The sequence below is a fragment of the Bos javanicus genome, chromosome 7 (assembly GCF_032452875.1).
Source record: "Bos javanicus breed banteng chromosome 7, ARS-OSU_banteng_1.0, whole genome shotgun sequence".
Classification (NCBI taxonomy): Eukaryota; Metazoa; Chordata; class Mammalia; order Artiodactyla; family Bovidae; genus Bos; species Bos javanicus.
Genome location: NC_083874.1, coordinates 5,860,021 through 5,873,170, shown reverse-complemented (window position 1 = coordinate 5,873,170; position 13,150 = coordinate 5,860,021). Strand labels below are relative to the sequence as shown.

The window sequence follows — 13,150 nt, the reverse complement described above, 5'->3', positions numbered from 1 at the left end:
CCAGGCTTCTCTGTCCATGGGATTTTCCAGGCAAGTATACTGGAGTGGGTTGTCATTTCCTTCTCCGTGTTGTTGGAGTAATAATATTCTGTAACTTACTGAGTATTTCCTCAAAAAGTCCTTGTATCCAGGCTGTAGGCTGGGGGTGGGGTTTGTGGGGCTTCTTCATACCCAGGCAATTTGGACTCAGTTCACCATGGAGTCAGGGCTGGGAGGATGATCGTGAGGATTGTAGAAGCCCAGAGGAGGCACTGGACCTTGCCTTGGGAAGAAGGCAGTAAGACAAGGCTTCTTCGAGAAGGTGGTCCAAAAGGAGAGATTGGACGAGTCAGGATAAAAGGTGGACGAAGGAGGCCGAAGAGTCCCAGAATTTTGGGGCAAGGAGGCGGGACTGGATCTTTGGGCTACTGGGGAGCCATGGGAAGTGTTTCAGAGATAGTCTATTCCGTCAGTTCAAAGATAGTCAAACGACTAGTGGGGAAGTTTCAGTTCAGTTCAGTTCAGTCACTCAGTCGTGTCCGACTCCTTGCGACCCCATGAATCGCAGCACACCAGGCCTCCCTGTCCATCACCAACTCCCGGAGTTCACCCAGACTCACATCCATCGAGTCAGTGATGCCATCCAGCCATCTCATCCTCTGTCGTCCCCTTCTCCTCCTGCCCCCAATCCCTCCCAGCATCAGAGTCTTTTCCAATGAGTCAACTCTTCACATGAGGTGGCCAAAGTACTGGAGTTTCAGCTTTAGCATCATTCCTTCCAAAGAAATCCCAGGGCTGATCTCTTTCAGAATGGACTGGTTGGATCTCCTTGCAGTCCAAGGGACTCTCAAGAGTCTTCTCCAACACCACAGTTCAAAGGCATCAATTCTTGAGTGCTCAGCCTTCTTCACAGTCCACTCTCACATCCATACATGACCACAAGAAAAACCATAGCCTTGACTAGACGAACCTTTGTTGGCAAAGTAATGTCTCTGCTTTTGAATATGCTATCTAGGTTGGTCGTAACTTTCCTTCCAAGGAGTAAGTGTCTTTTAATTTCATGGCTGCAGTCACCATCTGCAGTGATTTTTGAGCCCCCAAAAATAAAGTCTGACACTGTTTCCCCATCTATTTCCCATGAAGTGATGGGACCGGATGCCATGATCTTCGTTTTCTGAATGTTGAGCTTTAAGCCAACTTTTTCACTCTCCACTTTCACTTTCATCAAGAGGCTTTTTAGTTCCTCTTCACTTTCTGCCATAAGGGTGGTGTCATCTGCATATCTGAGATTGTTGATATTTCTCCCGGCAATCTTGATTCCAGCTTGTGTTTCTTTCAGTCCAGTGTTTCTCATGATGTACTCTGCATGGAAGTTAAATAAGCAGGGTGACAATATACAGCCTTGACATCCTCCTTTTCCTATTTGGAACCGGTCTATTGTTCCATGTCCAGTTCTGACTGTTGCTTCCTGACCTGCATACAAATTTCTCAAGAGGCAGATCAGGTGGTCTGGTATTCCCATCTCTTTCAGAATTCTCCACAGTTTATTGTGATCCACACAGTCAAAGGCTTTGGCATAGTCAATAAAGCAGAAATAGATGTTTTTCTGGAACTCTCTTGCTTTTTCCATGATCCAGCGGATGTTGGCAACTTGATCTCTGGTTCCTCTGCCTTTTCTAAAACCAGCTTGAACATCAGGAAGTTCACAGTTCATATTGCTGAAGCCTGGCTTGGAGAATTTTGAGCATTACTTTACTAGCGTGTGAGATGAGTGCAATTGTGCGGTAGTTTGAGCATTCTTTGGCATTGCCTTTCTTTGGGATTGGAATGAAAACTGACCTTTTCCAGTCCTGTGGCCACTGCTGAGTTTTCCAAATTTGCTGGCATATTGAGTGCAGCACTTTCACAGCATCATCTTTCAGGATTTGGAATAGCTCAACTGGAATTCTATCACCTCCACTAGCTTTGTTCATAGTGATGCTTTCTAAGGCCCACTTGACTTCACATTCCAGTTTAGATATGCTGAAACCTAAAAGGTTGGAACCCTGGGGAAGAGGCTGGGAGTGTTACGGCGGGTGCCCATCCTTCCAGGGCTGCTGTGAGAACCCCATGAACCACCATATGAAAAAGCGTAGCAAATGTTAGAGAGCGGCGGGACCTCCAGGTATTGCGGACTACAAATCCCAAGGGGCTTTGGGGACCCGGCCTCCACCCATTTCCGATTTCACCGCTCTCAGCTTGCAAGTCTCGGGCGGGGTTTTGCTCTCTCAACGTAACTTGACCACGAAGGAGGAGGCGTGACGACCAATGGGCGAGTGGTATGGCCGGATCTGGCCAATGGGGGGGCGCAAAGGCCGCGTAACTTGGAGGCGGAGCCAGAGGGCAGACCAATGATGGAAGGGCGGTCGCACCATCAGCTTAGGCTGCGCAGTGGCTGGAAGTTACTGTGCGGCGGCGGCTAAGAAGGCGGCTGTGGTGGCGGTGGCGGCGGCTGAGGCGGTGGCTGAGGCGGTGACGGAGGAAACAGAAGATGGTGAGAGTGGCCGGCAGGGCCGTATTCCCCCTCCGCTCGACAAAATGGCGCCGCGGGCCCACCCATTTCCAGTAATCCCTGAGGCCCCTCACCGCCCTACCCGGCCCCCTCGGGCCCGGCCCCGCCCCTCCATCTGACCTGTGACCTTCGATCCCCCCGGACCCTGCTGTGAGCTTCCTGCTTACCCCACCCTGGCTCCATCTTCGACCCCTGACCTTTTTTAGGCTTCCAGGCCCTGACAACTCATTCATTTCCGGGTCGCGGGTCCCCCCGGAAATCGCCTGGTGGATGGGGATGGGGTCCCCCAGACCCCGGAACTCAGGCCTAGTACTCCGCGCCCCGGGCCTGGGCCTTTTCAGTTCGGGAGGGTTTGGGAGGCCGGCCTGAGCCTCGAGGCGGGGAGGGGGCTTGACATACTGACAAGCGGGGCTTTGTCGCGGAAGGAAGTGCGACATCGCGAACTGCCCTGGTCCCTCAGAGCCCTAACCCCACCCCCGACATTCCGGCCCCGACCAGCTGGAAGAGGGAGCAACTTTATCTCTCCAATCACCAGGCCCTTTCCCTGCTAAATGGGGGTAGCAATAGTCCAGACCTCATCGGGTTGTGATAATTTAGGGAACTGACGTCTTAAAGGGCTTGGGACAGTAAACGCTCAGCAGATAAGCTGGGTGACTCGGGGATGGTGACTTTCTCTCCCAGCTGTCTCCTCATCTTGAAGTGGGGATGATGCCAGCGTGTAGTTGGGAGGTTAAAATCCCCCTTGGGCCACTCAGTCATCCTGGGGTTTGTGTCTGGTGGTTCTCTGGGGTTCAGTCTTTTCACCTGTGAAGTGGGACCCAGCCTTAGAGTTGGGCTGAAGTCCCCTCCATTCCCCCCACTATTTGGCATCCCCAGGGCTGACAGAGGTGGTTGAAGCTTTTGTCAGGGCAAATCAAATAGCACTATCCCTGGACTCAAAGGTGTAGTCCTTAGGATGTCATGACTTCTTGTCAGGAAGAGTATGGGAAAGTGGTAAGTTGGTTCCTAGCAGGTAGGTCCCCAGGCCTGGGAGTTATCTTCGATTGCTCGCTGCAACCTTATTGCCTGCGTTCAGTCCCTAAAGAGGGTTCTGTTGGCTCAGCCACCAGAACAAATTCTGAATCTATCCATGGCTCCCCACCCTGGTCCAGGCACTGCCACCTCCCGCCTGAACGCCTGCCAGCCTCCTACCTGGTCTCCTTGCCTCCATCCTGCCCCACTGGCAGTCTGTAATGCACCAAGAACCAGAGGGCGCTTTTAAATATGTCAATCAGATAATACCACCATCTCGCTTACAAAACATTCCGGGAGCTTCCTGCTGTCACCCCAATGAAACCCACCTCCCCGCTCAGCCTCCAAAGTCCCCCTGCTTACCTCTGTGGCCTCATCTGTACCCACTTCACCCCTCTCCCCATGAGCTCCAGCCACTGTGGGCTTGTTTTCACATCTTCACATTCCAAGTCCCTGCCACTCCAGGGGCTTTGCGCCTGTTACTCCTTCTGCCTGGAATTCTCATCCTCCCAGGAATATCATCCGCCAGAGGGCCCCTTTCTGACTGCAGGAGACCCCCGTGTCTCTGTTTTCTGCACACCATTTCTTTTCCTCATCTTGCTTTGGTTGGGTCACTGGCAGGCTGCCTGCACAGGGACTGGCGCACCGATACTCAGTGAGTGTTTGCTGAAGCAGTGGACAGCTTCTGGGCCCAGCTGTAGCTGGGATTTGTCTTGCTGAGGTGAGGATTTCTCCCTGTGTCTGAGGCTTCATTTTCCTGCTCAGCTAACAGGAAGTACAGGTCATCCCATCTGCATTAATTTATTCAGCACAGACGCACTGCTGCTAATAATGCTCAGTTGATGCTACCACCTCAGGGCTGCTCTGGATAAAGCTATTTCTCCATGTTGTCTTACTGGAGCTCAGAACAACCCTGGTTCACAGCAGGAACAGCCAGACTGGGAGTTCACCCGCCCCAGGTCACACAGCCAGGGAGAGGCCCGTCCAGCATTCAGTGCAAGCCTGGGGCTCCGGAGCCTCTCACCACTCTGCCACCCGGCCGCATGTGATCCCTGTCAGGGGCCCAGGGTTGAGCCAGCCCTGCCCTCTGCCTCAGGGAGGGGACAGTCCATGAAGGAGCTGGGCGTGTAAACAGATGGCCTCGTTGGGGTGGGTGTGAGCATGGCTCCCAAGGTGTGGGGAGAGGTAAGGGGGAGGCGGGGTTTGAGCTGGCTGGAGAGGTTGGTGGGTGTTCCCCCATGGAAAACAGAGGGGCATTGGTGGAGGGTGGCTGAGGCTGGGGAGGAGTGTGGCAGCAGGCTGGCATGGGCTAAGCCCCGCCAGGGCTGTGGAGGGGGACCCCGTCCTCTCCTTTCAGGTCTGAGGCCTGCATCACTGCGTCTGGGCCTCCTCCCCACCCCCTCCGCTGCTGTCATGGGCCTCACGTGGCACCTCGTGGTGCCCTGTCCTTGTGGCCACTCGGCTTTCACCACACGCTCTTTGATCCACACCCGTGTCCCCATGCACTGGCTGTTCCCAGGGGCCGGGGGTGGGACTGCTGTGGCTCCCTGCAGTGCCCTCGTGCCTGGCGTGGGGCCCGCCACATGGCTGGGTCCTGAGAAAAGCCTGCCAGATGGATGAAGCAGATCCCATGGTCTGGAACTGAGCTGAGGCAGGGGTCCTGGGACAGGGAAGGCACGTGTGAGGGGCTCTGGGCTGACTTCGGGGCAGTAGGTCACTCAGATATGAGGGCCGCCTCCTTGGTGGGAGCAGGAGGCTCATCCCGCTGCCGTCTTGCTTAGGCCCAGCAGAGGGAGAGGTTGGTCCCACGAGGTGAAAAACCCTGTTCCTGCCTGCCCCAGAGTGGGATGGGGGATCCCCTAATGGCGGCTTCCCCGAGGGCGCAACCCGCAGGAGACAGGCACGGCAGCGGAACACCCGAGGGAAGGTTCACATGGCCTGCAGGCTCTGAGCCTCGGCTTTTAGGCGGAGAAGTGGGGGCACTGGCGTCACGGGAACAGGAGCTTACCTCCAAGACTGGGCAGACCTGGATTCAGCCAGCTTCTTGTTTCCCTTTGGGGCTGGGGGACCTCTGACGAGTGTCATGTGAGCTTTCTGCCTCAGTTTCCTCGACTGTATGAGGGGGTGCCTCCAGCTTGGGGGGGCCCTGGTCCTCCCCCTCTGTACCCCTCCAGGCCTGAAGGCAGTGTTGCTGTCCTGCTCTGCTGGACGTCAGTCATTGCCCCAGGCTCTCAGCTGTCGTTTCTCCCCAAGGCTCTTGTGCCTCGGTTTTCTGAGGCGGACACAGCTTCTGTTGGCCTTTGTTCCTCACATCTTGTGGCCAGAGACCTGACCCCCACCCAGAGTCAGGGTCTTCCCCTTCCGGAGCACACAGCTGGTGCCAGCATGCCAGGGAAAAAGGACTTTCCACGAGTCAGGGCCATGGGTGAATGCCGTTGCTGGCTCCCTGGCACCTTGCAGACCTAAAGCTTCTGGCGCCTGAGCCCCTGCCCCAGGCAGTGGGGTGTGAGGGGGCAGGGGTGGCCAACCTGCTCCCTTTAGGCTTCTGCCCACCCTCTCCCCAGGCATTCTTCCCTCACAAAGCAGCCTTTGGATGTGGGGACCCCAGGAGCAGCTCCCGAACTGACCGTCGTCCCCACAGTGTTTGACGAAGAGCTCAGATCAGATCAGATCAGTCACTCAGTCGTGTCCGACTCTTTGCGGCCCCATGAATTGCAGCACACCAGGCCTCCCTGTCCATCACCAACTCCCGGAGTTCACCCAGACTCACGTCCATCGAATCGGTGATGCCATCCACCCATCTCATCCTGTGTCGTCCCCTTCTCCTCTTGCCCCCAATCCCTCCCAGCATCAGAGTCTTTTCCAATGAGTCAACTCTTCGCATGAGGTGGCCAAAGTACTGGAGTTTCAGCTTTAGCATCATTCCTTCCAAAGAAATCCCAGGGCTGATCTTCAGAATGGACTGGTTGGATCTCCTTGCAGTCCAAGGGACTCTCAAGAGTCTTCTCCAACACCACAGTTCAAAAGCATCAATTCTTCGGCGCTCAGCCTTCTTCACAGTCCAACTCTCACATCCATACATGACCACAGGAAAAACCATAGCCTTGACTAGACGGACCTTTGTTGGCAAAGTAATGTCTCTGCTTTTGAATATGCTATCTAAGTTGGTCATAACTTTCCTTCCAAGGAGTAAGAATCTTTTAATCTCATGGCTGCAGTCACCATCTGCAGTGATTTTTGAGCCCCCCAAAATAAAGTCTGACACTGTTTCCACTGTTTCCCCATCTATTTCCCATGAAGTGATGAGACCAGATGCCATGATCTTCGTTTTCTGAGTGTTGAGCTTTAAGCCAACTTTTTCGCTCTCCTCTTTCACTTTCATCAAGAGGCTTTTGAGTTCCTCTTCACCTTCTGCCATAAGGGTGGTGTCATCTGCATATCTGAGGTTATTGATATTTCTCCCGGCAATCTTGATTCCAGCTTGTGTTTCTTTCAGTCCAGCGTTTCTCATGATGTACTCTGCATATAGGTTAAATAAACAGGATGACAATATACAGCCTTGATGTACTCCTTTTCCTATTTGGAACCAGTCTATTGTTCCATGTCCAGTTCTGACTGTTGCTTCCTGACCTGCATACAGGTTTCTCAAGAGGCAGGTCAGGTGGTCTGGTATTCCCATCTCTTTCAGAATTCTCCACAGTTTATTGTGATCCACACAGTCAAAGGCTTTGGCATAGTCAATAAAGCAGAAATAGATGTTTTTCTGGAACTCTCTTGCTTTTTCCATGATCCAGCGGATGTTGGCAACTTGATCTCTGGTTCCTCTGCCTTTTCTAAAACCAGCTTGAGCATCAGGAAGTTCACGGTTCACATATTGCTGAAGCCTGGCTTGGAGAATTTTGAGCATTACTTTACTAGCATGTGAGATGAGTGCAATTGTGCGGTAGTTTGAGCATTCTTTGGCATTGCCTTTCTTTGGGATTGGAATGAAAACTGACCTTTTCCAGTCCTGTGGCCACTGCTGAGTTTTCCAAATTTGCTGGCATATTGAGTGCAGCACTTTGACAGCATCATCTTTCAGGATTTGGAATAGCTCAACTGGAATTCTATCACTTCCATTAGCTTTGTTCATAGTGATGCTTTCTAAGGCCCACTTGACTTCACATTCCAGGATGTCTGGCTCTAGGTCAGTGATCACACCATCATGATTATCTGGGTCGTGAAGATCTTTTTTCTACAGTTCTTCTGTGTATTCTTGCCCCCTCTTCTTAATATCTTCTGCTTCTGTTAGGTCCATACCATTTCTGTCCTTTATCGAGCCCACCTTTGCATGAAATGTTCCCTTGGTATCTCTAATTTTCTTGAAGAGGTCTCTAGTCTTTCCCATTCTGTTGTTTTCCTCTATTTCTTTGCATGGATCACTGAAGAAGGCTTTCTTATCTCTTCTTGCTATTCTTTGAAACTCTGCATTCAGATGCTTGTATCTTTCCTTTGCTCCTTTGCTTTTCGCTTCTCTTCTTTTCACAGCTATTTGTAAGGCCTGCCCAGACAGCCATTTTGCTTTTTTGCATTTCTTTTCCATGGGGATGGTCTTGATCCCTGTCTCCTGTACAATGTCACGAACCTCCATCCATAGTTCATCAGGCACTCTATCTATCAGATCTAGGCCCTTAAATCTATTTCTCACTTCCACTGTATAATCATAAGGGATTTGATTTAGGTCATACCTGAATGGTCTAGTGGTTTTCCCTACTTTCTTCAATTTAAGTCGAATTTGGCAATAAGAAGTTCATGGTCTGAGCCACAGTCAGCTCCTGGTCTTGTTTTTGCTGACTGTATAGAGCTTCTCCATCTTTGGCTGCAAAGAACATAATCAATCTGATTTCGGTGTTGACCACCTGTTGATGTCCACGTATAGCGTCTTCTCTTGTGTTGTTGGAAGAGGGTGTTTGTTATGACCAGTGCATTTTCTTGAGAAATGCACTGGTCATAACAAAGAAAAGAGTTCAACCAGGTTTAAAAAGCTAGCACTGACAGACTGAAACTTAGGTTTCTGAGTTTTCACAAGACTTGGAAGCTGGGTTGACCCTGGGCTCTGTCTGGGTCCTGTGTGCATGCAGCCTCTGAGTCCCAGCTGCCCTTTCCCCTTCGCCCAGGCTCCTGCTCCGCCAGCTCCATGCATTGTCACAGGGTGTCTTAGGGCAGACAAGTCTCTCTCCATCCCAGGACTCTATCAGAGATGCCTAAATGGAGATGAGACCAGGAGTTTTATCTCCAACAAGCACAGAAGGCAGGTCTGCAGTTGGATGGCCTGGGACCAGTTCCCCACCCCGCTGCTCACTCCTGACTTGACATAAGTGTCTGTTCCTTTTTGAGCCTCAATTTCCCCACACCTCTTGGACTTCCCTGATAGCTCAGTTGGTAAAGAATCCGCCTGCAGTGCAGGAGACCCTGGTTCGATTCCTGGGTCGGGAAGATCTGCTGGAGAAGGGATAAGCTACCCACTCCAGTATTCTTGGGCTCCCCTTGTAGATCAGATGGTAAAGAATCCACCTGCAATGCGAGAAACCTGGGTTTGATCCCTGAGTTGGGAAGATTCCCTGGAGAAGGGAAGGGCTACCCACTCCAGTATTCTGGCCTGGAGAATTCTGTGGACTGTATAGTCCATGGGGTCGCACAGTGATGGGGCTGGTGTGAGGACTGGGCATTCCTAGTTAACTCAGATGGTAAAGAATCTGCCTGCAGTGCGAGAGACCTGGGTTCAACCCCTGGGCTGGTGGTCCCCCAGAGAAGGAAATGGCTACCCACTCCAATATTCTTGTCTGGAGAATTCCATGGACAGAGGAGCCTGGCAGGCTACAGTCCATGCGGTCGCAAAAGAGTCAGCCACGACTGAACAGCTAACACTTTCACTTTCATGGGAGAACGAGCCCTAACCCCGGGGTTGTTTGCTCCTAAGAGTAGACACATCAGGTGGCCAGCCCAAGGGCGAGTTCTAGAAAACGTGACCAATGGGACAGAAAGAAGGAAGCGGAAGCTGTCTGGTAGCCCGCCCTGCCCCGGGTGCTCTGGGGGCAGCCCAGCCTGCCACCCGGTTTCTCACTCACCATCTTCCTGTCTTCCAGGCAGATTTTCTGAAAGGACTGCCTGTCTACAACAAAAGCAATTTTAGTAGATTTCATGCCGACTCTGTGTGCAAAGCCTCGGTGAGTACGTAGGCCATAAGCTGCCTCGAGGGAAAGGGTCGGGATGACGTGCAGCCCGAGGGTCAGAGTCTTGTCTGGAACAGAGACCAAGCTTCAAGCCCAGCCCCACTCGAAATCGTTGCATGTCTTTTAATCTGCCTGGGAGTGAGGGTGCCAAGTTGAGGTGTGTGGAGACCGAAGACCCGCCCACTCTCCTAACCCATGCCTTCCCACCCCTCTTGCAGAACCGACGTCCCTCAGTCTACCTGCCCACTAGGGAGTACCCGTCTGAACAGAGTAAGTGGCTGCTGTCCTGTGCCATCCCGGCTGGTGAGGGGAAAGGCCATGGGGTGGTACAAGAGGGGACTGTAGGAAGCTGGGCCACTCCCAGCCCTTGGGAGCAGCCGGAAGCCTGCCTTGCCCTGGGACCCTCCTGATCTCCCCACCGGCATCTACAGTCTGACCCCATTGAGTCAGATGGGCCCCACCTGGCTCCCTCCAGGTGGGCAGCCTGGGGAGTGAGTGTCTGGAAGAGGGACCTGCAGGGAGAGGCTTGGAGCCCGCAGAACAGGGGGATCTCATGGTTATTTGTTGTGGTCCTGGTGTGTTCTTTTAACTGTGAAAAAGAACCCCGGACCTTTCTCCGCTCACTCTGCAGTCACTGGGGCTCGGTCACGTGGATCTGTGCTCCTGGTCTGTCTGGGCAAATAGGAGATGGCAGGCCGGGGCTCGTTCCCTGCCCGAGGGTGGAATCTGAGCTCGCTTCAGACTCCACCTGGGAAGCCGGGACCCCGTCGCGGCAGCTGGCTCGGGCTGCTGCTAGTGGCAGTGCTCAGGTTGGGGGCTTTTTGGCTTCTGGGAATCTGCTCCTGGGTTGGGCATGTGACTTGAGTCCCAGAGAGTCCACCCAGACAGTCCAGAGGCCATGTAAGGGAAGGCGGTGCCAGCTGGGGTGGCCAGCTTCTCCCTACAGCTTTGTCTTTCCTCCTCAGTCATCGTGACAGAGAAAACAAACATTCTTTTGCGCTACCTACATCAGCAATGGGACAAAAAGGTAAAGCGCGTGGGGGTGGGTGCTGGGCCTCGGGGAGGGACGCAGTGCCCAGCGGGGGCTGAGTTGGGGAAGAGCGCTGGTGACTAGGGGACTGAGTGTTCAGGTTGGGCCGCGTGGGCTGGGTAGGAGTTTGCCAGATGATCCAGGAGAGGGAAGAATGCTCTAGAGGAGAGAAGGGCTGTGCCGAGGCCATGGGGCTCTGGTGCCTGGGGACAGGCAGGGGCTTGGTAAGCTGTGCTGAGAGGCCTGGCTCCCCAGAGGGTGTGGGGAGCACGGCCCCGGTGGCAGGTGGACGTGGGTGCTGTTACTTAATCTTCATTCAATGATGAAAGGCTCACGTGATTAAGAAATTCAGGCCCCACTGGGGTGTGTAGCTGAGGTGAAAAGTCATCTTCCCCACAAAGGCCCATCTTTCGGACAGGATTTTTTTTGCTGTCTTGAAAATCTGCCTGTGTAGTTTTGCCACATGGTCAGGTGGTCTTATTTCCTCTAATGCTGACCACTGGACAGTGACCTGCTCTGGGCTAGGTTGACGGGGACTCCATGATGCAGTGACTGCTCGGAACACCCCAGCCCCCGGGCTCCACAAGCCTTGCTCCCCACCAGCGAGGGAAGGAACTTTTCCCAAGTCAGCACACTTTCCTTTTCTATGGCAATTCGGGGGCCTCCCCAGGCGGCTCTTGAGTGCCCTTCACCCTCCAGCACAGCGGGTGGCATCTCTGTCTGAGAAATGGGCCACGTGGGGGTTCACTGAGACGTCGTGGTGACTCCATGATGCGCCTGTCATAGGCTGGGGTCCCCAGTGGCTCGGCAGGGCAGGTTCAGGGGACAGAAGGGTCTGCCCGGCCAGGGGCCCTGGATCAGCCCAGGCCCAGCTCAGGGAGGCACTGGAGCCCTGGAGCTGCAGAAGCAGCCTCAGACTTTAGGCGCTCCCCCATGGGGAAGCTCATGGCCGCTCTGCTCCCCTGCCCCCCAGAATGCCGCCAAGAAGAGAGACCAGGAGCAAGTGGAGCTAGAGGGCGAGAGCTCGGCGCCGCCCCGCAAGGTTGCGCGGACCGACAGCCCGGACATGCACGAGGACACTTAAGACTCACGCCCCCCTCAGGCGCCTCCCATCTTGTCTGCTCCTTGCCCACCTTCCTTGTGTAAGCGACCCCGCCCCACCCCTTCGCCGGCCCGCCCATACCCCTTCCACACCACTTCCAACCTCATAGGAGCCAATGTATTTATTTTCCTTGAGTTTTTATTTATGCTGTAAAACGCACCAAGCGATGGTTACAGGGGACGCCAGACCCAGTAGTGTGATGTTGGTAGACGCTTTAAAACAAAAACAAAAACGTTGTTACTCACCTCCCCCTGTCCCCTCCCCTTCCTCCTCTTGCCCCCCAGTTCTCCTCTGGAAAACTGGAGCGTGTCTACAAGGGTCCAGAGCCGGGACCCCGCTGCGGCCGGCCGGCAAGGGTGGGGGCCCTTCTCCCAGCGCCCACCTCCCGGTCCGGGCCTTAAAGACTTTGCCTTGTCTCGAGTTCCACCGGGACCTATTCTGTGCCCAGACCTTGCTCTGAGCTCGAGTAAGGGGGAGAAGTCAGCCCTTCTGGATCTTTCTCTTAAGTCATTTTATCATGGACTAGTGCGTGCTCCGTGTCCACCCCAATAAAAGGATCTTTCCTACCCGACCTTGCGTCTTTGCTCCGCGTGCCTCGGCACCAGAGGACAGAGCCCCTGAGAGTCATCCCATCGTCACCAAGAGGAGCCAAGAGGGGCCTCCAGACACTGGGGCCCCAGAACCAGCTGGATCCTCTGTTGGGCCTGCGTGGCCATCTTGCTCAGAGTCAAGACCTGCCTGGACCCTCCCCTCGGCCTCACCCGCATCACAGTGTCCCCAAGGACCAGGACACCCTCCCCCATCCCCGCCGGAGGAACGGTCCATGCTGCCAAGGATGGAGCTGTGGTGGGCTCCATGCCCAGGACATCAGCGAGCAGGGCAACATGCCCACCCACCATCGTGGAAACAGGTGGCCTGGCCTCCCGCCCTGGCTCAGAAGGCGGCGTGCGGAGCGCCAAGGAAAGCCCAACCCCAGTGCCCTCGGGCAGCAGATTCCTTGGCCAGTCCTGGCCACCAGCTGGGCTGGGTTTGGGGCTGACCCCAGGGAGGTAGGGGGCATTCGGGCTCCAGGCAGAAGGTTCAAGGCCCTGAGCACCAGGGCACAGGGCCAGGGGGATGCCACTTCTAGCCCCCTCCCTTGAACGGGAGCCAGAGTGTTGGAGCTGATCGCTGCAGTGGTGGTGAGGGGTCGGGCTGTGGAGTGAGGGAGACAGCAGGCTGCAGGGGTTGCCTGTCCCAGGGTATCACCATGGAGATGGCAGCCT

At 54.4% G+C, this 13,150-nt stretch overlaps 1 protein-coding gene across 1 annotated transcript; it reads left to right on the top strand.

Annotated features, from left to right (window-relative positions):
• The first annotated feature begins 2,323 nt into the window (after positions 1-2,323).
• On the top strand, positions 2,324-12,451 carry DDA1 (DET1 and DDB1 associated 1). Its single transcript, XM_061421693.1, has 5 exons — positions 2,324-2,512; positions 9,667-9,747; positions 9,972-10,023; positions 10,719-10,780; positions 11,757-12,451. The coding sequence occupies exons 1-5, from the start codon at positions 2,510-2,512 to the stop codon at positions 11,865-11,867; spliced, it is 309 nt and encodes a 102-aa protein (XP_061277677.1). The 5' UTR covers positions 2,324-2,509; the 3' UTR covers positions 11,868-12,451.
• Positions 12,452-13,150: the final 699 nt, after the last annotated feature.